This window comes from Bison bison, unplaced genomic scaffold (genome assembly GCF_000754665.1).
Source record: "Bison bison bison isolate TAMUID 2011002044 unplaced genomic scaffold, Bison_UMD1.0 scf7180017864384, whole genome shotgun sequence".
Taxonomy (NCBI): Eukaryota; Metazoa; Chordata; class Mammalia; order Artiodactyla; family Bovidae; genus Bison; species Bison bison.
Window position 1 is genome coordinate 12,938,839 of NW_011494956.1, and position 22,922 is coordinate 12,961,760.

The 22,922-nt window shown below is 38.9% G+C and overlaps 1 protein-coding gene across 1 annotated transcript in view; it reads left to right on the plus strand.

Moving 5' to 3' along the window:
* The window catches only part of DBR1 (debranching RNA lariats 1), a gene marked incomplete at its 5' end in the record, with an annotated part of 11,700 nt that extends 3,507 nt beyond the window's left edge, over positions 1 to 8,193 (plus strand). Inside the window, 5 exons of the mRNA XM_010858305.1 lie at positions 1,507 to 1,592; positions 2,687 to 2,911; positions 6,355 to 6,435; positions 6,685 to 6,830; positions 7,303 to 8,193. Of these exons, the coding sequence (XP_010856607.1) occupies positions 1,507 to 1,592; positions 2,687 to 2,911; positions 6,355 to 6,435; positions 6,685 to 6,830; positions 7,303 to 7,996 (1,232 nt within the window). The remainder of the gene's footprint in view (positions 1 to 1,506; positions 1,593 to 2,686; positions 2,912 to 6,354; positions 6,436 to 6,684; positions 6,831 to 7,302) is intronic.
* Between the last annotated feature and the right edge of the window lie 14,729 nt (positions 8,194 to 22,922).

A 22,922-nucleotide genomic window follows, 5' to 3' on the forward strand; every position in this document is an offset into this window, starting at 1 on the left:
TGTGGGCTTAGTTGCCTCATGGCTGTGAGGTCTTAGTTCCCCAGCCAGGGATCAACTCTATGTCTCCTGCTTTGGAAGGTGGATTCTTAACCACCAGACCACTAGGGTCGTCCCCTGAGAATTGTTTTTAAACTTTAGAACTTGTATGCCACAGAGTAACTTAAACGTAATATATAGTTTGACTTTTTCATTGAATTTCTTTTATGAATAGGTTTGTTAAATTTATAAAATATTATATACATATGAAAACATACAGAACATTAGAATGTATCGTCTGTGTATCCACCATTTAGTTTTATTTGGTATTTTGCCATTTTTAGTTTTGATTTTTAAGAAAAAAAAAAGGAGTGCAGATACAATCAAAATTCATTGTTTGTCTGTCCTCAGTCCCATCTCTCCCCTTTTTTCCTCTCTTACTTCACCAGGCAGTCACTAGTCTGAATTTGGTGTTTATCATTCACTTGATTATTTTATGTCATTACCATATCAGTTAATAGCTTTAAACATTGTATTATATAGAGTGCTTTAAACTTCATTATAAGTGTATCATTTTACATATATTTTTATGCAACATTTGTTTATATGTTTTTGAAATCCATGTTGATACATGTAACTGTATTCATTTTAATTTGTGAATAGTATTCCATTGTATAAGTATACCACACTGAATCTGAATGAATCATAACTTGATTTTAAAGAAATAGCTTGGATTCCCATTGATTTTAAACTTTCATGAATTAAATTGGCAGCGAAAATTTTTATATCCTCAGTATAGCTATTAAATTCAAGTCTGTTCCTTGCTGCCCTGCTCCCTGTTGTAAACTGTTGGAACAGTCTACAAAAATAGGCCATCTCGTATGTAGCAGGTGTAGATGCAAATAGGAACCACTCTTTGGAGGATAATTGGTAATATCTGTGGAAATTATACAAGTATTTTGACTAAGGTATTCTACTTCTAGGAATTTATCTACAGATATAGTCCACAAGTACAAAATGATATAAACAAATTTATTTATTTCAGTCTTCTTTGTAATAGCAAAAGATGGGAACTAGTTAAGTATATCACGATATAGGGACTTCTTTGGCGATCCAGTGGTTAAGACTCCAAGCTTCCACTGCAGGGAGCTTAGGTTTAATCCCTGGTCAGGGAACTGAGATCCCACATGCCATATGCCAAATTCCCCATCCATCCTTCCCTCACTCTTCTTTCGCCTTCCCCTATACCTATCAGATGGTACACCTTTTAAATCTTAAACTATGTGAATAAGCAGTGTATTCTAAAATTAAATATAATTTAATTTTAAAAATCAGAAGCCCCTCTAGTCATTTAGATTTATACTTTGTAATTACTTATTAGAAAATACCATCATTTAGAGAGCAGGGTTTTTCAAATAAAATTTTTAAAAACCAAAAGTATTGATGACAAACATCAGTTTTGGAGCAGTATATGTATGTATTTATATTTTCAGTATTTAAAGGAGTTGAATACAACTTCTCTTCTTTAAGGTCATTTTGAGTGCCCCCCTTATAATGCAGCTACAGTAAGGAGTATATATCATGTGAGAAATATTGAAGTCTACAAATTAAAACAGGTATGTAAAAACTATACTATGGCAGACTTGAAAAAATGTAAAGAAATTGTGTACCAGAATGTATTTTGATCAGTTTAGTCTACTACTTCCAAGAAGAGCTTAATTCTATATTTCTAAAATTTGGATCTTGAGTTGTTTTTAGGAGGTTCACAGATGAACATTTATAAATTTTTAATGGCTATACATTTATTTTAGTGATTAATAATAATAAAATGTTTGATCCATGATTTCAGCTACTATTCCTTAAGGTAAAGCTGATGAATACGTATTGGAAAAAAGTGATAGTTTACAGAAAGTATTACTTTTTTATTTTAAATAGTGATATTAAATAGAAAATAATAGTGATAATAGAGGATATAGGAAAATCGTGAAGGTCATATTGAAACACTGGCTTAATTGGAGAGTGGGTGAGACTAGGTTTTTGTTTGTGATCCCATTTAGTGCCTGGGCTTCCCTTGTGGCTCAGCTGGTAAAGAATCTGCCTGCAATTCATGAGACCTGGGTTGGGAGGATCCCCTGGAGAAGGGAAAGGCTACCCACTCCAGTATTCTGGCCTGGAGAAATCCATGGACGGTGTAGCCCAGGGGGTCACAGAGTTGGACATGACTGAGTGACTTTCACTTTCAGTTTTCAGTGCTTAACTGGGCTAGCAATTTTCATCTGTGATTGTTCATATAAATGTCACTCAGATTCTGTGAGATAGATATTGCTCAACTTTGTCACACTAAGGGTGAGAGGCCAAGGCTCAGTTAGGTAAAGTCACCTGCCGGAGACTTCCCACACTGTTCAGTGGTAGAGTCTGCCAGGCTGAACTGAGCCTGGCAGTCTAATCGAAGTGTGTCTCTACTGAGCTGCCTTGCCATAGAAAATAAGGATCATTTATGAGGTAAAGAGAAAGTTATTTCTCTTTGCCTTGATGAGTGAGTAGCTCAGTATTTCTGTAATTTCATTAAATAAAGTGTCCCTAGGATGAATTCACTGAAATCTAGAGAACTCTGTGGGTAAGTGGTTGTGTGATAGTGGAAGGAAGGCAGAGGATTCCTTTTGTTTAATCTCTTTTTAAGAGCTTGCTTTCTTTTCTTTTTCTTTTAAAGCTGAAGCAGCCTATGGACATATTCTTATCTCATGATTGGCCAAGAAGTATCTATCATTATGGAAACAAGAAGCAACTTCTTAAGACTAAATCTTTTTTCCGACAAGAAGTGGAAAATAACACACTAGGAAGTCCCGCTGCCTCCGAGCTTTTAGAGCACTTAAAACCTACTTACTGGTTTTCCGCCCACCTACATGTAAAGTTTGCAGCCTTGATGCAGCACCAGGTAGGAACCAAAATGTTTATTCTTTGATTTAATAAACGCTTACTGAACATCTATGGGCACCATGGGCACAGTTGGGAAGTTAGCGAAAGAAATCAAAGATAAGTTTCCTTTTGTGAGTAACTCAGCATCCAATTGGGAGAAGGGACAAGCAGTCAGTTATAGAATAGTGTAGTAGGTCTGTGACAAAAGTGCTAGGGTACTGTGGGAGCACCTGAACCAGGCCACGGTAAGGTGGGGATGTGGACAGAGAGATGAAGGGATAGAGGAGGTCTTCTAAAGGAATTGATGTTGCCAGGAAGAAGCAGGTTATCAGGGTAATCTAGGCCAAGGGACCAGTGTGTGCACAGGCTGTAAGTCTGAGAGTGTGGCGTCTTTCAGTTCTGTTCAGTCGCTTAGTCGTGTCCGACTCTTTGCGACCCCATGAATTGCAGCACGCCAGGCTTCCCTGTCCATCACCAACTCCTGGAGTTCATTCAAACTCAGTCCATCGAGTCAGTGACGCCATCCAGCCATCTCATCCTCTGTCGTCCCCTTCTCCTCCTGTCTCCAATCCCTCCCAGCATCAGAGTCTTTTCCAATGAGTCAGTTCTTCGCATGAGGTGGCCAAAGTACTGGAGTTTCAGCTTTAGCATCATTCCTTCCAAAGAACACCCAGGGCTGATCTCCTTCAGAATGGACTGGTTGGATCTCCTTGCAGTCCAAGGGACTCTCAAGAGTCTTCTCCAACACCGCACTTCAAAGGCATCAATTCTTCGGCACTCTGTCTTTGGGGAAGTGCAATTGGTCTCTGGGGCTGAGGCACAGGGAGAGAGAAAGCTGGAGCAAGATCATAGCTGCCTCCCAGCCCTTCTCTGCAATTTGGGAAAGTTGGGAGATAGTGACATCAGAGTTCCATTTCAGAAGGATTAGTTTGGCAACAGTTTTGTGTGTGGGTTGGAGTAATGTAAAGTGGGAGACAGAGCAGGCTATGTAAGTAAAAGATGAGGTTCTAACCTATGGCAAAGAGGGAACACAGAACGAAGCAGGCTCCAGAGAGATTTTGGAAGCAGAATCATCAGAATTTAGTGACAGAGGGAGGAAAACTTCCGGAGTGCTCCTTGGGTAACTGCATAGCTGATTGTGCTTGATAGCAGGTAGATAATATAGACTTTAGAGCTAGGCTTTTATGGAAATACATGGTTCTTCCTTTCACCTCCAATTCTGACTTAATTCTGACTTTCCCATAAAGTATTCCCTAGGGAAAATGTTTAGAACACACTGGGTTAACAGAGATACCTTCTCAGAAGCTTCTCTAGAATTTCTGAGCGTCTTTATTATTTATTCGGCTGCATTGGGTCTTAGTTGCAACTCGTGGGATCACACGTGGCACTTGGGTTCTCCCTAGTTGTGGTGCATGGGCCCCAGAGCGTGCTCTCAGGCTCAGTGGTTGCAGTGTGGGCTTAGTTGCCCCATGCATGTGGGATCTTTTTTCCCTAACCCTAATCCCTGTGTCCCCTGCATTGGAAGGTGGATTTCTTAACCACTGGACCGCCTGGGAAGTCAACCTGAGAGTCTTTAATGTCCTAATGGGCATCACCTTACTCCAGGATCGGGGATGGGGTATGCAGTGCTTCCTGAACTTACTGGACCAAATCCTTTTCTATGGTAGAGGTGTACTTCAGTGATGCTCCTCAAACACAGTCTGGAAGGTTCTGTCTGAAAACATGCCTGTGGGCCCTCTCTTATTCTCACTCCCCAGCTTCACTGGGGGAAGGAAGCAAGGTGACCTCTTTCATCTTCCTTTGGGCTATTGCCAACGTGATTATCCTCATCTCCAAGTCTTCTGTTTCTGTCAGTCACCTGCCCCGCGTCCTTGTTAATCTCTTCTGGGCTTGTGACTTTCTTGGACTGTTACTGAAGCACCTGACTTGATACTCCACCCCCACCCCCACCTGCCCAACTCGGTCTTCTGGTATCAACCTCAGAAGCTTGTGTCTCTGAATTAAGGCTATGTTTGATCCCCTTTTTCTTGGCACCTCTGACTTCACCAGTCTTCTGTTTGAGCTCTTTACCAACACCAGAGATCACCTTTCCTCAGAACCACCGTGCTTCCCGAATCTGCTCGTGGTCTCTGTGCCTCCCACCGGCCACTCCCTCCCCACCACGGAGTCAAAACTCTCAGCAGGGTGTTGAAGAGCTTGCTTCCTTGCTGTTCTTAGTGAGTCACTTTTTACTTCTTCCAGTGTGACTTTCATGTTTGTGATCCCCCCATGTTGCTTTCTGCCAGTTCACTTTTTAAAAAGAGCTTTATTGGATTTTTATTTCCATATCAAAAAATTCACCTGTTTTAAGTGTAGAATTCAGTGATTCTTAGTAAATTTCTGGAGTTGTGCAAACGTCATATATAATCCAATTTTAGAACATTTCCATCACCCCAAAAGATCCTGTGTGCCTCTTTGATGTCAGTCTGTGTTCCTGCCCTCAGCCCCAGCCAACTGCTGCTTTTTATCTCTGTGGACGTACCTTTTCTGAACATTTCGTATAAGTGGAATCATAAAATAAATAGTCTTTGGTTTCTGCTTTCTTTCTTTTACTTGCTTTGAGGATCATTTTTGTAGCGAGTGTCACTATTGCTTTCATTTTTATTGGTGAATATCTACTTTGGTGTTATATCTAAGAATCTTTGCCTAACCCAGGGTTACAAAAGTTTTCTCCTATTAATTCTTCTACAAGTTTTATGGTTTTAGCTCTGCCAGTTTACTTTTAAGCTCTTCTCTTGTTTGTTCTTTAACCTTTGTGTTATACACTTTGGTTTTTGTGTTTTATTTGCTTTAACATTATCATTACCACCATTACTTTCTGCTGTGACTACTATAAGGACTTTTCTTTTCTTTTGTCTGTGCTGGGTCTTCGTTGCTTTGCCTGGACTTCTCTAATTGCAGTGCACAGCTCTAGTTGCGGTGTGTGGGCTTCAGTGGCTGCAGTGTGTGGGCTCAGTAATTGTAGCACCCCAGCTTAGCTGCTCTGTGGCATGTGAGATCTTCCTGGACCAGGAATCAAACCTGTGTCCCCGGCACTGGCAGGCAGACTCTTAATCACTGGACCACCAGGGAAGTCCTCTTGTAAGGAAATTGAAACGCAGAGAATTTAAGTGCCTTGCTTGCCATTGTACAAGTAGAAATAGAGCTAACTTGTTTTGGAAAAGTAACAGTTGTTCCTTTAACACACAACTTAGAGGTATGGGTAATAAAGATTATTTCTATCCTATTCAATGTATGACTTGCCTGAGATGATTTTTTTTTTTTAATTTTTAATTGGAGGATAATTGCTTTACAATGTTGTGTTGGTTTCTGCCATAATGAACATGAATCAGCCATAGGTATACATATGACCTCTCCCTCCCCACCCCACCCACCCGAGGATGTTTTAACATTCTTTATTAAATCATAGTTCATATTTTCTAGACCATGGATAAAGGACAGTCAACCAAAGCAACCAAATTTCTAGCCTTGGACAAGTGCTTACCACACAGAGACTTTCTTCAGGTAAAGAGAAAATGAAATAACTTTGCCATGTAGTTTGCTCTTCCTATGATTAAAAAAGAAATTACTAACTATTCTTTCAGAATTTATTGTTGTTCTTTGTAATTTATATATTCTGAGTTTTCTTGGGGAATGTTTAAGTTAATGTTTTTAAGCTACTAAATTAAATTCCTAAACTGTATTGTTATATTGACATTTCTAGAATATAAGAACGGGTATGTATTTCTTAAAATTACCGATTTCTTCCTGTAGGTAATAGAAGTAGAACATGACCCCAGTGCTCCTGATTACTTGGAATATGATGCTGAATGGCTCACTGTTCTCAGGGCTACTGATGATCTTATTAATGTGACTGAGCGCCTGTGGAATATGCCTGAGAATAATGGCCTGCATACAAGGTAAGTCTGGCCTTATTTAGGATTTGCTGTCTCCATTGTATGCACAGTTTTTGTCTCCTCCACCTTGTTATAATTTTTTTAATCAAAGGAGTTATTGTTAAACGACTGTCAGAACAAGTCAGAGTTTACCGACTGATATGAAAACTGCACTTTTTCCATCTAAGAAATCCAAGAAAATGGACTGCTGAGCACCAGCTCTAGTAAGTGTATAAGTGCATCAAACTGTACGATGGTGGAGATTTGGTTTGCACATTAAAATAATTTGTACTTGTTTTAGGGCGTGAGTTAAGGACAGCTTTTTCTAAAAATTGTTTTAATTTCAGAAATGGCCCTTTGCTAAGTTAACTATAATTTTATTAATTTTGAAATGTGGTTAATTTTTTAATTCTTTCACCTGCAGTCCATACTTAGATTTCATTATTTATTGCTGAGGTCGATAAAATGTAAAAAGCTATTGTTTTTGACTTTTTAGATGGGATTACAGTGCAACAAAAGAAGCTATTAACGAAGTACTGGAGAAATTGAATCATGACCTCAAAGTTCCAAATAACTTTAGTATAACAGCTGCTTGTTATGACCCTAGCAAGCCACAGACACAGATGCAGTTGGTTCATAGGATCAGTCCTCAGACGACTGAATTTTGTGCCCAACTTGGCATCACAGACATTAACGTCAGGCTTCAGAAGGCCAAGGAAGACCAGCACTTGTGTGGTGACTATGAAGGGCAGGATGACACGGAGGGTAATGACTCTGGAGAAGACCCTAGTGAATATAACACAGACACATCTGCCCTGTCCTCTATTAATCCAGATGAGATCATGTTAGATGAAGAAGAGGAGTATGATGATAGTATTGTAAGTGCACACAGTGACACGAATACACCGTCTGTAGAACCGTCTTGTGATCAAGCTTCTGACTTTTCTGCAAGCTTCTCTGACATCAGGATCTTGCCAAGTTCCATGACTGTATCTTCTGACGATACATCGGGTTCCCCAGTGTGCAAGGAGGGGAATTCTGGTGACCCTGTGGACTTGGGGGATGGAAAGGACTTAACCACGGTGCCACTGAAGAGGCTGAGTGATGAACATGAACCTGAACAAAGAAAGAAAATCAAGAGAAGGAATCAAGCCATCTATGCCGCAGTGGATGATAATGATACAGCCTGAGACAGTTTACTTGTCTTAGTATTATATGTAGATACATGATTTTTAAGACTATATTTTTAGAATTGGATCTTTGACTCAAGACTTAAGTTTGTAATAATGAAGTTACATAAGAAGATTTTAGTTCGGTATATATTTTATCTTTAGAACTTTGTATATTTCAGATGAAAAAGATATTAAAATTTCATATATTTACTTGATTGAGTACCCCTTTTTCTGAGAACTTAATTCACTTTAATTTTTTTTCAGCAAGCACTTACTGAACACATACTTTGTACCAGTTACTCTTCTATAAGATGGCACTACAAGGATGAGTAAGACAAGGATTCTTGCCTTCAGAGAGTTACTACCACTATAAGTATTTTGGTGTATAAAATATGGCATATTTATATATATTTTTTACAGAGTTAAGTCATTATTGTATCTATACTTATATGTGCTCTCTTTTCATTTGTTATAAATATTTTCTCTGGTCAGCTCTTCAGTTCAGTTCAGTCACTCAGTCGTGTCTGACTCTTTGTGACCCATAGACTGCAGTACGCCAGGCCTCCCTGTCCATCACCAACTCCCGGAGTTTACTCAAACTCGTGTCCATTGAGTCGATGATGCCATCCAACCATCTCATCCTCTGTCGTCCCCTTCTCTTCCTGCCTTCAATCTTTCCCAGCATCAGGGTCTTTTCAAATCAGTCAGTTCTTCACATCAGGTGGCCAAAGTATTAGAGTTTCAGCTTCAACATCAGTCCTTCCAATGAACACCCAGGACCGATTTGCTTAAGGATGAACTGGTTGGATCTCCTTGCAGTCCAAGGGACTCTCAAGAGTCTTCTCCAACACCACAGTTCAAAAGCATCAATTCATTGGCACCCAGTTTTCTTTATAGTCCAACTCTCACATCCATACACGACCGCTGGGAAAACCATAGCTTTGACTAGACAGACTTTTGTTGGCAAAGTAATGTCTCTGCTTTTTAATATGCTGCCTAGGTTGGTCATAACTTTTCTTCCAAGGAGTAAGCATCTTTTAATTTCATGGCTGCAGTCACCATCTGCAGTGATTTTGGAGCCCCCCAAAAATAAAGTCTTCCACTGTTTCCCCATCAATGTCTGTCAAATATAATTGAAACTGAAGAGGGTAGATAAGATTTCGGGAAATAAGTACTCAACATTGGCAAACATAAAATCGTATACTTATTTGCTGAGATTAATATAAACCTGTTGACATTTACATATTATATTTAACTTTAGCTTTAATTTTAATGTAACTAAGCTCACGCGCTACAACTATTGAGCTTATGCTGTAGAGCCTGGGAGCCGCAACTACTGAAGCCTGTGTGTCCTAGAGCCCGTGCTCCACAACAAGAGAAGCCACCACAGTGAGAAACCCTTGCACTGTAACTATAGAGTAGCTCCCACTCTCCACAACTAGAGAAAAAAGCCTGCCCAACAAAGATCTCACAGCCAAAAATAAAATTACTTAGAAAAAATTTTTGTAATAACCTATAAAGGAATTTTAAATAGAATATATATATATATGTATGTACATACATGAAGTGAAGTGAAAATCAGTCGTGTCCAACTCTGCGACCCCATGGACTATACAGTCCGTGGAGTTCTCCAGGCCAGAATACTAGAGTTGGTAGCCTTTCCCTTCTCCAGGGGATCTTCCCAACCCAGGGATCGAACCCAGGTCTCCTGCGTTGCAGACGGATTCTTTACCAGCTGAGCCACAAGGGAAGCATATATATGCAAAACTGAATCACTGTGTTGTACACCTGAGACTAACATGACATTGTAAATCAACTGTACTTGAATTAAAAAAATAAAAAAATGTATGCTCTAACACCACCTTTAAAAAGGCAAAAGTTATTAGTAGGGGTCAAGTTGCATTGGTGCTGCCTCTCATGCTATGTAACAGGTTACTAATATTAAAGAGTGTATAAAGATCCATGTGGAGAAGCCGCATTCTGTTCTGTCTCTGGTTAGAATGCCTGGGCCACCAGAGGAGATTGTAACCCAGCACTTGGGTCAGAACTCATGGAACCCAAAGACTATTCCAGGATTCCATCCTCCCACAGCAGTTGAAGTTCAGGAGCTAATCTAGGAGAATGTGCTGGCACTTGGCTTCTGTCTTGTCAACATCTGACTTGAAAAATGTCTTCGACTTCGGGGGTTTTATCTTTATTGCTCTCCATCTTCTTGTTTACTTTCTTTTTTGTGTTGAATAATTCACTGATTTTAATTCTCACATAAAATATTTAAAAACTATGGATTTTCCCCATCACTGATTTGATTGAATTTCCATAAACTCTGACAATTATTCTTCTTTAGAAATTTTTAATAAAGTTTAAAGCAGAAAGTAATTAGATATAAAATAAATAATAGAGTTGATAAGTGGTCTTTCTCAAGGGAAAAAAAAGATAATCCCTAACTTACCCAGTCAAGAAAGAGTAAGCACAAATACGAAAAAAATAAAAGGGAGAAATGGCCACTAAAACAGGATATTCAAGCAAACTAATAGGATTACTCTACACAGCTTGGTACAAGTGAATTTGATAAGTAAATGATTAATTTCGTAGGAAAATAGAATTTACTGAAATCCTAGTAGAGGCAGAAAGTGAAAATAATTTCTGGGGAAGGAATAGTTATCAAGGGACTACTTGTTACATGGTTTCAGGAGAAACTACCAAATCTTTTAAAGGCCAGGTAATCCCTAACATTATGTAAAGTGTTCCAAAATATAGAAAATGAAGGAAAATTCAGTTTCTTTTCATGAAGCTAATATAACATTGATACCTAAATCTGACAAAGATTGCACAAAAATACTACAATCCAATCTTACATATGAATATCGAATCCTAAGTAAAGTCCTAAATAAAATATTAATAAACAGAATCTATAACACGTTTTTAAGATATAGCATGACTGATACAAAGATGGTTCAATATTAGGAAGTCTGTTCATAGAGTTTACACAGTAGTATTAATAGATCTAAGGACAAATATGATCATGGATGATGGAAAGGCCTTTGACAAAGGTGAACACTCTGATTTTTTGAAAAGTAAAATCTAGCATCTTGTTTAACAGGGAAATACTATAAGCATTCCCATCAAAGGAAAGTACAAAATCAAGGAATAAGATACCTACTATCCCCATTACATTTTAATACAGGTGAAAAGAGCAAAACAATCAGATAAAACTATGAGGGGGATCAGAATTGCAAAGGCATAAACATCTTTATATGGATGACCTGAATGTTTCCATGGGATAGCAAAACATCAGAATATCAAAACTAAACCTAATATATCAATATCACTAAAGTAATATATAAATAAAGCAGTACAGCAAAGTAATAAGATATAAAATTAACATGCAAATCAATGGTTTTCACATACGAAATTACCAATGAGTGGCATGGTATAAGCAAAACAGTAAAAAGAAATAATGAGAAATGTGCAAAGTCTACAATGAAATCCTTAAAATGTACCCACAAAATGCAAAAGTTGACTTGAATACAAAACCATCTCTTATTCTTGGATAGATACACTCAATACTATAAAGATGCCAATTCTCAATACATAAATTTAGCATTAGTTAGAAATCAATACATGCTTTTCTGTTTGCTTTTCTGGAGCTGGACAAGTTGATTTTAAAGTGCATATGGATAAAAAAAGTTAAAATAGACAGGAAAATCCCACCTCTCAAAGAGTAATGGACATATCCTGGCCACATCAGTTATTAAAACATACCATAAAGCCATGGCACCCCACTCCAGTACTCTTGCTTGGAAAATCCCATGGACGGAGGAGCCTGGTAGGCTGCAGTCCATGGGGTCGCTAAGAGTCGGACACGACTGAGCGACTTCACTTTCACTTTCATGCATTGGAGAAGGAAATGGCAACCCACTCCGGTGTTCTTGCCTGGAGAATCCCAGGGAAGGTGGAGCCTGGTGGGCTGCCGTCTATGGGGTCGCACAGAGTCGGACACGACTGAAGTGACTTAGCAGCAGCAGCACCATAAAGCCTCTATAGTAATTAAACAACACAGTACTATTCCATTAGTGGACACGCCAGTGGAACAGAAAGACAAGAAATAGGCCCAAACATATATAAGAGTTTAATATATTATTCAAGTGGCATCTCAAATCAGTGAGGAAAAAGATGACATTTTAAATAAATAAGATTGGATCTCTGGATATCCCCTTGGAAAGAAACATTTTTTTTAAATATAGCAAAATTCAATCTAAAAATACGAGAGATAAATGTAAAGAATCAAACCATAAAAATATCAGATGAAAACATGGGTACATTTTCTTATAGTCTGAAACTGAGGAAAACCTTTGTAACTCTGTCTCTGAATCCAGAAACAAAGACTGACACATGTGACTATATACAAAAATAGATACCTTTCTCATGGCAAACAAAACACCATAAACAATGTTAAAAGATAAATGACAAGCTGGAAGAATATATTTACAGCTCATATCACAGGTAAAGGGCTCATCTTTGCAAAATATAAAGAACTCTTTATATAGACCCAGTAATTACACTTGTAGGATAGGTCCTGCTACTGCTGCTGCTGCCGCTAAGTCGCTTCAGTCGTGTCTGACTCTGTGTGACCCCATAGACAGCAGCCCACCAGGTTCCCCTGTCCCGGGGATTCTCCAGGGAAGAACACTGGAGTGGGTTGCCATTTCCTTCTCCAATGCATGAAAGTGAACAGTGAAAGTGAAGTCGCTCGGTTGTGTCCAACTCCTAGCGACCCCATGGACTGCAGCCCACCAGGCTTCTCCGCCCATGGGATCCTCCAGGCAAGAGTACTGGAGTGGGCTGCCATTGCCTTCTCCAAGGATAGGTCCTAAAGATGTAGTTCAGTCGCTAAGTTGTGTCTGACTCTTTATAACCCCATGGACTGTAACCCACCATGCTCCTTTGTCCATGGGCTTCCCAGACAAGAATACTTGAGTGGGTTGCCATTCTGTCTTCAAAATAAAAGGAAGCATAAGCATAGGAGTATTCATTGTAGCATTATTTGTAATAACAAACTATTGGAAACTTTCTAAGTGTTCACCAGGAGAGGACTAATTGAACAAATACCCAATGGAATGATACACAACTTTAAAAAAGAATGTGACTCTATTGAGATGATCATATGGTTTTTATTCTTCAATTTGTTGATATAGTGTATTACACACTGATTTGCAGATACTGAAAAATCTTTGCATCCCTGGGGATGAATCTCACTTGATCATGGTGTATGATCCTTTTAATGTGTTGTTGAATTCGGTTTGCTAGTATTTGGTTGAGGATTTTTGCATCTATATAATGGATACAGAGGCTTCCCTGGTGGCTCAGATAGTAAAGAACCAATGTGGTACACATACAGTAAAGTATTATTCAGCCATTAAAAGGAATGAAATAATGCCATTTGCACCAACATGGATGGACCTAGAGATTGTCATACTAAATGAAGTGAAAAGTGAAAGTTGCTCAGTCACATTCATCTGACTGTTCCTGACCCCATGGACTATATAGTCCATGGAATTCTCCAGGCCAGAATACTGGAGCGGGCAGCTGTTCCCTTCTCCAGAAGATTTTCCCAACCCAGGGATCAAAACCAGGCCTCCTGCATTGCAGGCAGATTTTTTATCAACTGAGCCACCAGGGAAGCCCAAGAATACTGGAGTGGGTAGCCTATCCCTTCTCCAGCGGATCTTCCCTACCCAGGAATTGAACCAGGTTCTCCTGAATTGCAAGTGGATTGTTTACCAGCTGAGCTACAGGGAAGCCCACTAAGTGAAATAAGCCAGACAAAGAGAAATATCGCATCGCTTATATGGAAAAGGTAAAATAAAAATGATACAAAGGAACTTATTTACAAAACACAAACAGACTCACAGAGAATGAATTTATGGTTGGAGGGAGGGGGTAATAATTAGGGAGTTTGAGATTGACATGTGATTCTGTGTGTGCTCAGTCACTAAAGTTGTGTCTGACTCATTGTGACTCCTTGACCTGTATCCCACCAGGCGCCTCTGTCCGTAAAGTTTTCACAGCAAGAATACTGGAGCAGGTTGCCATTTCCTTCTCCAGAGGATCCTCCTGATGCAGGGATCAAACCCACATCTCCTGCATTGGCAGGCGAGTTTTTTTTTACCACTGAGCCACCAGGGAAGCCCGAGACTGACATATACGCACTGTTGTATTTAAAATAAATAACCAACAAGGACCTACTGTATAGCATAGGGGACTCTGCTCCATATTATATAACAACCTAAAAGGGAAGAGAATTTGCAAAATAGATACATGTATATGTATAACTGAATCACATTGCTGTACACCTGAAACTAACACAACATTGTTAATCAACTATACTCCCATGTAAAATAAAAAGCTTAAAAAATCTGTTTCACTAATAAAAGTTTGAGAGATTAGTACAAAAAACGTGGAACACAAAAACATGTATACAAATGTTTATAGCAACATTATTCATGATAGCCAGAAGTAGAGATCACCCAAATGTCCATCAGCTGATGAATGAATACATAAAATACATATATTCACCAATAAAGAGGAATGAAGTACTGACATATGCTACAACATGGGTGAAACTTGAAAACATTGTGATAAATGAAGGAAACCAGATACAAAAAGAATTGTTTGTTAATTGATTTCCACTTATATGAGGTGTCCTCAATAGACAAATCCATAGAAACAAAGTAGATTATTGGTTGCCTAGGACTTGGGGAATGGAGTCTGTAATAATGAGGAATGACTGCTAATGGATATGATTTCTTTCTGGGGTGACAGAAGTGTTCTAAAATTAGATTATGGTAACAGTTATACAACTCTGTGAATATACTGTGAATATAAAAATGATTGAATTGTACACTTAAAAAAAGGGAGAAAATGAATTTTAGGTTATATTAAGTTAAAAAAAAATCAGTGTAGAGAGCAGTGTATATTTTCTGTGTGAGAAGGAAAAATTCACTCCCTTGCTTTCTTGTTTCTCTTTTAGATTTGAATTTGTAAAACATTTACATGTCTCGAAAGTCAAAACTTTTTTAAAAAATTGAAGTGTAGTTGATTTAACAATATTGTGTTAGTTTCAGGTGTATAGCAAAGTGATTTGTATATATATATATATGTATATATATTCAGATTATTTTCCATTGTAGGTTATTATAAGATACTGAATATAGTTTCCCGTGCTATACAGTAAATCCTTGTTATTTATTTTACATATAGTTATGTGTAACTGTTAATCCTATACTCTTAACTTATCCCTCCCCCTCCTTCCTTTTCCCTTTGGTAAACATAAATTTGTTTTCTGTATCTGTGAGTTTGTTTCTGTTTTGTCAATAAATTAATTTGTATTATTTTTTAGATTCCACTTATCAGTAATATCATGTAACATTTGCCATTCTCTGTCTGACTTACTTCACTTGGTATGATATTCTCTAGGTCCATCCGCTTATTGCAAATGGCAGTATTTCATTCTTTTTCTGCAGCTGAGTAATATTCCATTTTATGTATATATATGTATGTATGTATGTATATATACGCCACATCTTCTTTATCCATTCATCTGTTGATGGACACTTAGGGTGCATCCATGTCCTGGCTACTGTAAATAGTGATGTTATGAACATTGGGGTGCATATATCTTTTTGAATTGAAGCTTTCATCTTTTCTGGATATATGCCCAGGAGTGGAATTGCTGGATAATATGTGGCTGTTTTTATTTTTTTAAGGAACCTCCATACTGTCTTCCATATTGACTGCACCAATTTGTATTCTCACCAACAGCATAGGAGTGTTCCCTTTTCTCCACACCCTCTCCAGCATTTATTACTGATAGACTTTGATGATGGCCATTCTGACCAGTGCAAGGTGACACCTTAATGTAGCTGTCAAACTATATTTAAAAGGTGTACTCAGAGATATCTTCCTTCAGTCCTGAGCCTCTTCACCCTACTCCTTCCCCAACTCTTTTTTTTTTCCTTCCCCAACTCTTTTTGTTAGTTTCTATTTTATCCTAGTGTCTGAAATGGTGATATTGCAGGTAGATCTTTAAAGTGGTAGACAGTCAAAACTTGTAAGTTGTGGAGACCGCTGATTCATGGCCTGCAAGCGTCACTTCCTCTTTCTGGTAGTAGCACCACACATTATTTCTTTGGGAATCACCACTACTGCACTGGTGCCCTGCCCTGTCCAAAGGCAGTCATGTGACTCAAGTTACACTGGTTGGATGCTCCCTCCTTGGAATATGGCTCTTGATTAGAGAGAGAAAAGGAAGAAAGCAGTTGTTTCCGTGGCAGTACCCAGACAATACTCTGGAGCAGTTTCCACTATCTGCTCCACACCCTCAGGACTGCTCTTTTCTTAACCTAGTGTTTCAGCGTTCCTTTCATCTTCTAATCCCAACCCCCTATTTGATCTTCTTCCACTAAATTCTCCACTTATTTAATTTAGTCAGTATGAGGTTTGGTACTTGCAATGCAAATATCCTGACTGATACATATGCTCTTGGATGTTAATGGAGTTCTAACTGGAATAGGCAAAGAAAAGCAAAATAAGAAAAGTCAGGCCATCTATTATGCATTTCTTTATTAATTTATGCCATTTATTTATTTATTCATTCAAGAAATATTTATTGAGATAAATATGTCCTAGTCACTATACCTGGTTATAACTCCAGCTTTCATGGAGCTCAAAGTACAATGAGGGAATTTAACATTAATTAAATAATCACATTAATACCTGAGTTCCAACTATGGCAGTGTGACAAATGAGAGGAACATGGTACCATAAGAGCAAATCAAAACGACAGATATATTCACAGTATAATATAAATGACCAGGGTCTTGGTTGAAGCTATAAAATAAGGAAGGTTGTATAACATGGGGAATATAGCCAATATTTTATAATGACTGTAAATGGAAAGTAACTTTTAAAAATTATATAAAAATAAAAAGGCTTTGCCATTTAAAAAAGATAAGCAAATGAATGTATATTTATGCTCTAAGTAGATATAAAATAATAGATGTATCTTTAAAAAAAGAAAAAATATATGAAATTTGGAAAGGAAACATCATTATTTGCAGACCATCTATATCTAGATCATCTATACAGAAAGGAAAAAAGCAAAATAGATTTATAGAAATGAACAAGATCAATGAAAGTTGCTAGTTCAAAGAAAACTTTAAAAATCATAGCATTTAAAAAAACTTTTTTTGGCCATGTGGCATGTGGGATCCCACTTCTCCAGCTGTGCTCTCTGCATTGGGAGCACGGAGGCTTAATCACCGGACCACCAATATTTATTTTCGAAAACAGCAATAATCAGTAAGCAAAAGTGATAGATATAACAGCACAACAACAAGAAAAGTGAAAACACTTATGAGAAATAGTTTATCAAAATTGCACAAGGCTTCAGTAGGGAAAAACTGAAAACTGTTTTAAAGTAGATAAAGATTTAAATGAATGAGAGAATGTTCTAGGATTCCAGATGTGATAGCTTAACATTGTAAAGATGTCAATTTTTGCTGTATCAACAGCTACCAATTATCCCAAACCACTGGGAGAAAATGTTGACTCCATCCTGGGAATTTAACAAATGCTGGCAAATTAAATTTTAATATAAATTATTGTACTGAAATTATAAAGAAGATTCAGAATCAGCTTCTAACAGTATATAAAACTATGGTAACAAGAAAGAATGCTGTGAATTATTGATGTGACCATTATTTTTATTTTTAATGTATAAAACATGAAGAGGAAAGGTTCATTTTAGTCCAGTTCAGTTGCTCAGTTGTATCCGACTCTCTGCGACCCCATGGACTGCAGCATGCCAGGCTTCCCTGTCCATCACCAACTCCTGGAGCTTACTCAAACTCATGTCCATTGAGTCGGTGATGCCATCCAACCATCTCATCCTCTGTCGTCCCCTTCTCCCACCCTCAATCTTTCCCAGCCTCAGGGTCTTTTCAAATGAGTCGGTTCTTTGCAATCAGGTGGCCAAAGTATTGGAGTTTCAGCTTCAATATCAGTCCTTCCAAAGAATATTCAGGACTCATTTCCTTTTGGATTGACAGGTTGGATTTCCTTGCAGTCCAAGGGACTCTCAAGAGTCTTCTCCAACACCACAGTTCAAAAGCATCAATTCATTGGCACTCAGCTTTCCTTATAGTCCAACTCTCACATCCATACATGACTACTGGAAAAACCATAGGTTTAACTAGATGGACTCTGCTTTTTAATATGCTGTCTACGTTGGTCATAACTTTTCTTCCAAGGAGTAAGCGTCTTTTAATTTCATGGCTGCAGTCACCATCTGCAGTGATTTTGGAGCCCCCAAAATAGAGTCTGTCACTGTTTCCATTGTTTCCCCATCTATTTTCCATGAAGTCATGAGGCCAGATGCCATGATCTTAGTTTTCTGAATGTTGAGTTTTAAGCCAGCTTTTTCACTCTCCTCTTTCATTTTCATCAAGAGGCTCTTAGTTCTTCTTCACTTTCTGCCATAAGGGTGGTGTCATCTGCATATCTGAGGATATTGATATTTCTCCCGGCAATTTTGATTGCAGCTTGTTGCTTCATCCAGTTCAGCATTTCGCTGATGTACTCTGCATATAAGTTAAATAAGCAGGGTGACACTATACAGCCTTGTCATAGTCCTTTCTCAATTTGGAACCAGTCTGTTGAGGAAAGGTTAGGGAAGAATATCAAAGGATTCCAAAGCATTTCAGTTGCTTTCCTTTGTCCACTTTGGACTTCTCTACCTATTGACTTACTGAATCCAAGATAGGAAGTACCTAATGATTTCCTGAATTCTTCTCTAGTAATTGTATCAAACTTTTGAACCCTAATCATAAAATCTGTTCATCACTCTGTTGGGATACTCAATTGCTCTAACTCAAACTTTTATGGGGGGAATTGCTTGTATATTCATATAGAACTGAATTCCAATAGTACTATGTGAATATGATGAAAAATGTCTTTGTGTCTCTATTTCCAAGTCACTTGATTGCTTCGTTTTCTTTTAAGAATGATAGTGGTTCTCTTCTTTACCGTGTTTTTTTAATCACTTTAAGTATATATCTTGGAGATGATTCCATGTCTGTATATAAAATGTTTTGCTTGTTTTTTTATGGAAGCTCATTATTCCATTGTATGTGTGTGTGCTCAGTCGTGTCCGACTCTGACATCATGGACTGTAGCCCACCAGGCTCCTCTGTCCATGGGATTTCTCAGGCAAGAATACTGAAGTGGTTTGCCATTTCCTCCTCCAATTCCATTGTATGCTGCTGCTGCTGCTAAGTCGCTTCAGTCGTGTTTGACTCTGTGCGACCTCATAGACCGCAGCCCACCAGGCTCCCCTGTCCCTGGGATTCTCCAGGGAAGAACACTGGAGTGGGTTGCCATTTCGTTCTCCAATGCATGAAAGTGAAAAGTGAAAGTGAAGTCACTCAGTTGTGTCTGACTCTGTGCGACCCTATGGATGCATCTAAATTTACGAAAGAGTTTCGCTCAGTCGTGTCTGACTCTTTTCGACCCCATGGACTCTAGCCCGCCAGGCTCCTCTGTCCATGGAATTCTCCAAGCAAGAATAGTAGAGTGGATTGCCAACTCCTTCTCCAGGGGATCTTCCCAACTCAGGGATCGAGCCCTGGTCTCCTGCATTGCAGGCAGATTCTTTACTGTCTGAGCCACCATGTCATTTGATAGACATTAAGTTTTTCACAACCTTTTGAACATAAACTCAACAAAAATGAAAACTTGTCATTTCTCTCAGGTGCACCTAGATCTCTAGGACAAATTCCTGGAAATAGAATTCCTGGACATAAGATATATTGGTTTATAATTTTGATAAGTAGAGCTTGACTATCCTCTGCTGAAGCTATACAGATTCATGCTCCCAGCAATTTGTGAGTGACTGTTTCTCCACACCTTTCCCAATACCTTATGTTATTAAACTTAATAGGCATTGAGAGATGAAAAATGGTATCTCAGGGCAGCTTTTAATTATCTTATGAGTAAGACTGTCTTCATATATTGCAATCTATTTGGATTTCTCTTACTGTAGACTTCCGGGTCATAGTTTTCCCCTAATTTTCTACTGAATTGAAGTTTAATTTCTTACTTATTTATAAACTTTATATATAACAGGCAATTTTTAACTTTACTATTTGATTATCTCTGACTTACTATTAAGGAGTTTGTAATCACTGTAGGGTCTGTAGGTCTTTTTATAAAATAAAATTATAAAATCAAATAAAACACAGAATCAGAATACCTCATAAGACAATGTGTTGTTACTGAATTATTGTTAGGTGAACACCCTTGTAAGTATAATGCAGGACACTCAGGTGTCTAGAACCTTGCCATTTATCCATTCCGTGGCTCCATTCTGATCTCAATACCCTTCCTTCTTCCAAAAGTATCCATTAGCCTGTCTTTTATAGTAATCACTCTCTTGTGTTTCTTTGTAGTTTTTCATCTGTGAGCAATCCTAGATACTACAGTTTTGTCCATTCAAAACTTATGTGTTTAAGGCGCTTTCAATCTTCAGGACTTCAGTCTGTTTTTTCTTTTATTTACAATATTTCAGATGAAAAATCTGTGACTTTGATGTGTAGTTTCCCACAGTGTGGATTTGGTTTTGGTGCAGTTCAACAGACTCCCCTATGTTTTTCCTGCAGATTTGCAGCTGAAGCCAGATGCTTTATCAGACTTAGGGGAAATTCCTTTGAAAAGACCATAGGTGGTGCTGTGTTCCTTCATCAGCAGGTATGCATGTCTGGTTTTCATTCTTTTTGTGATATTAGCAGTGTTTCATGCCCAATGTGTAGATCCAGTCATTTATTGGGTGTTGAAAAATAGTGATATTCTAATTCCATAATGTATTTTTCATTTATTAGTTGGAATATCTTTTATAACAATGCTATCTGTATAGCCAATAACCAACAGTGCAATTTCATATGGGAAATAAAGGATGAATATTTGATTCTTTCTCTTACAAGTCTTCACATAGTGAATAGATTCTCTATCACAATCTAAAGTAGAAGTAGAAGCAGTGATAGACTTTATTTTCTTGGGCTCCAAAATCACTGCAGACAGTGACTGTAGCCATGAAATTAAAAAACACTGAGGGAAGGCGCCAAGATGGCGGAGGAGTAGGACGGGGAAAACACTTTCTCCCCCACAAATTCATCAAAAGAGCATTTAAACGTCGAGTAAATTCCACAAAACAACTTCTGAATGCCGGCAGAGGACACCAGGCACCCAGAAAAGCAACCCAACTCCTCGAAAGGAGGTAGGAAAAAATATTAAAGACAATAAAAGAGACAAAAGAGGGAGGGACGGAGTTCCGTCCCGGGAAGGGAGTCTTAAAAAGAGAGAAGTTTCCAAACACCAGGAAACCTTCTCACTGCCGAATCCGTGCCGAGCTTTGGAAGCACAGAGGACAACATAACAGGAAGAAAAAATAAATAAACAATTAAAACTCGCAGATTGCGAGCCCTAGGGTAACTCCCCCAGCGGAGAAGCAGCGCAGACGCCTGCATCCGCCATTAGCAAGCGGGGGCTGGGCAGGGAGGCGCGGCGCGGGCTGCATCGCTGAGAGTAAGAATCTGGCCTGAATACCCTGAGCGCTATCTGAGCGAAATAATTTGGGCTAGCAAACCAGACTGTGGGATATCTACCATGCGAAAAGCCAGCCCTAACCTAAGACACCGCCAGCCCGTGCACGGAACAAAGGACTAAACAGAGGTAGCCGGCTGCAAACCTTCCCCCTCCGGTGACAGGCAGCCAGAGCCGGAAGGGGGCAATTGCAGCCCCAGAGAGACATTATCTATAAAACTGGCTTCTTTGCTAACTAAAACTTATTGGGGGTCTGGACGGTCAACATCTGCCTGAGAAGGTGCGCCGGTTTTACACCCAGATAACCAAGTGGCGGGGAGGCGATAAGTCGCAGCATTGGCGCTCGCCAAACACCTCATCACCTGAGCTGCTCGGACCTGGGAAGAGCACAAAACGCAGCCCCAACTGAGTCTGCGCCTCTGAGGACTACCTGAGTGCCTGAACCTGAGCGGCTTGGACCTGGGAGGTGCATGCAACCCAGGGCCAGCCTCGGATTGTTCCCGGCGGAACAACCTAGAGCCTGAGCAGTGTGGGCAGGGAGGTTACACGCGCCGTGAGCGGGGGCAGACCCAGTGTGGCTGAGGCACTGCGAGCGCACGCCAGTGTCATTTGTTTGCAGCATCCCTCCCTCCCTCCCCACAGCGCGACTGAACAAAGAGAAGAAATACAGCTCCATCCACCAGAACACCGACACAAGCTTCCCTAACCAGGAAACCTTGACAAGCCACCTCTACATACCCACACACAGTGAGGAAACGCCACAATAAAGAGAACTCCACAAACTGCCAGAATACAGAAAGGACTCCCAAACTCAGCAATTTAAACAAGATGAAGAGACAGAGGAATACCCAGCAGATAAAGGAACAGGATAAATGCCCACCAAACCAAACAAAAGAGGAAGAGATAGGGAATCTACCTGATAAAGAATTCCAAATAATGATAGTGAAATTGATCCAAAATCTTGAAATCAAAATGGAATCACAGATAAATAGCCTGGAGACAAGGATTGAGAAGATGCAAGAAAGGTTTAACAAGGACCTAGAAGAAATAAAAAAGAATCAATATATAATGAATAATGCAATAAATGAAATTAAAAACACTCTGGAGGCAACAAATAGTAGAATAACACAGGCAGAAGATAGGATTAGTGAATTAGAAGATAGAATGGTAGAAATAAATGAATCAGAGAGGATAAAAGAAAAACGAATTAAAAGAAATGAGGACAATCTCAGAGACCTCCAGGACAATATTAAACGCTACAACATTCGAATCATAGGGGTTCCAGAAG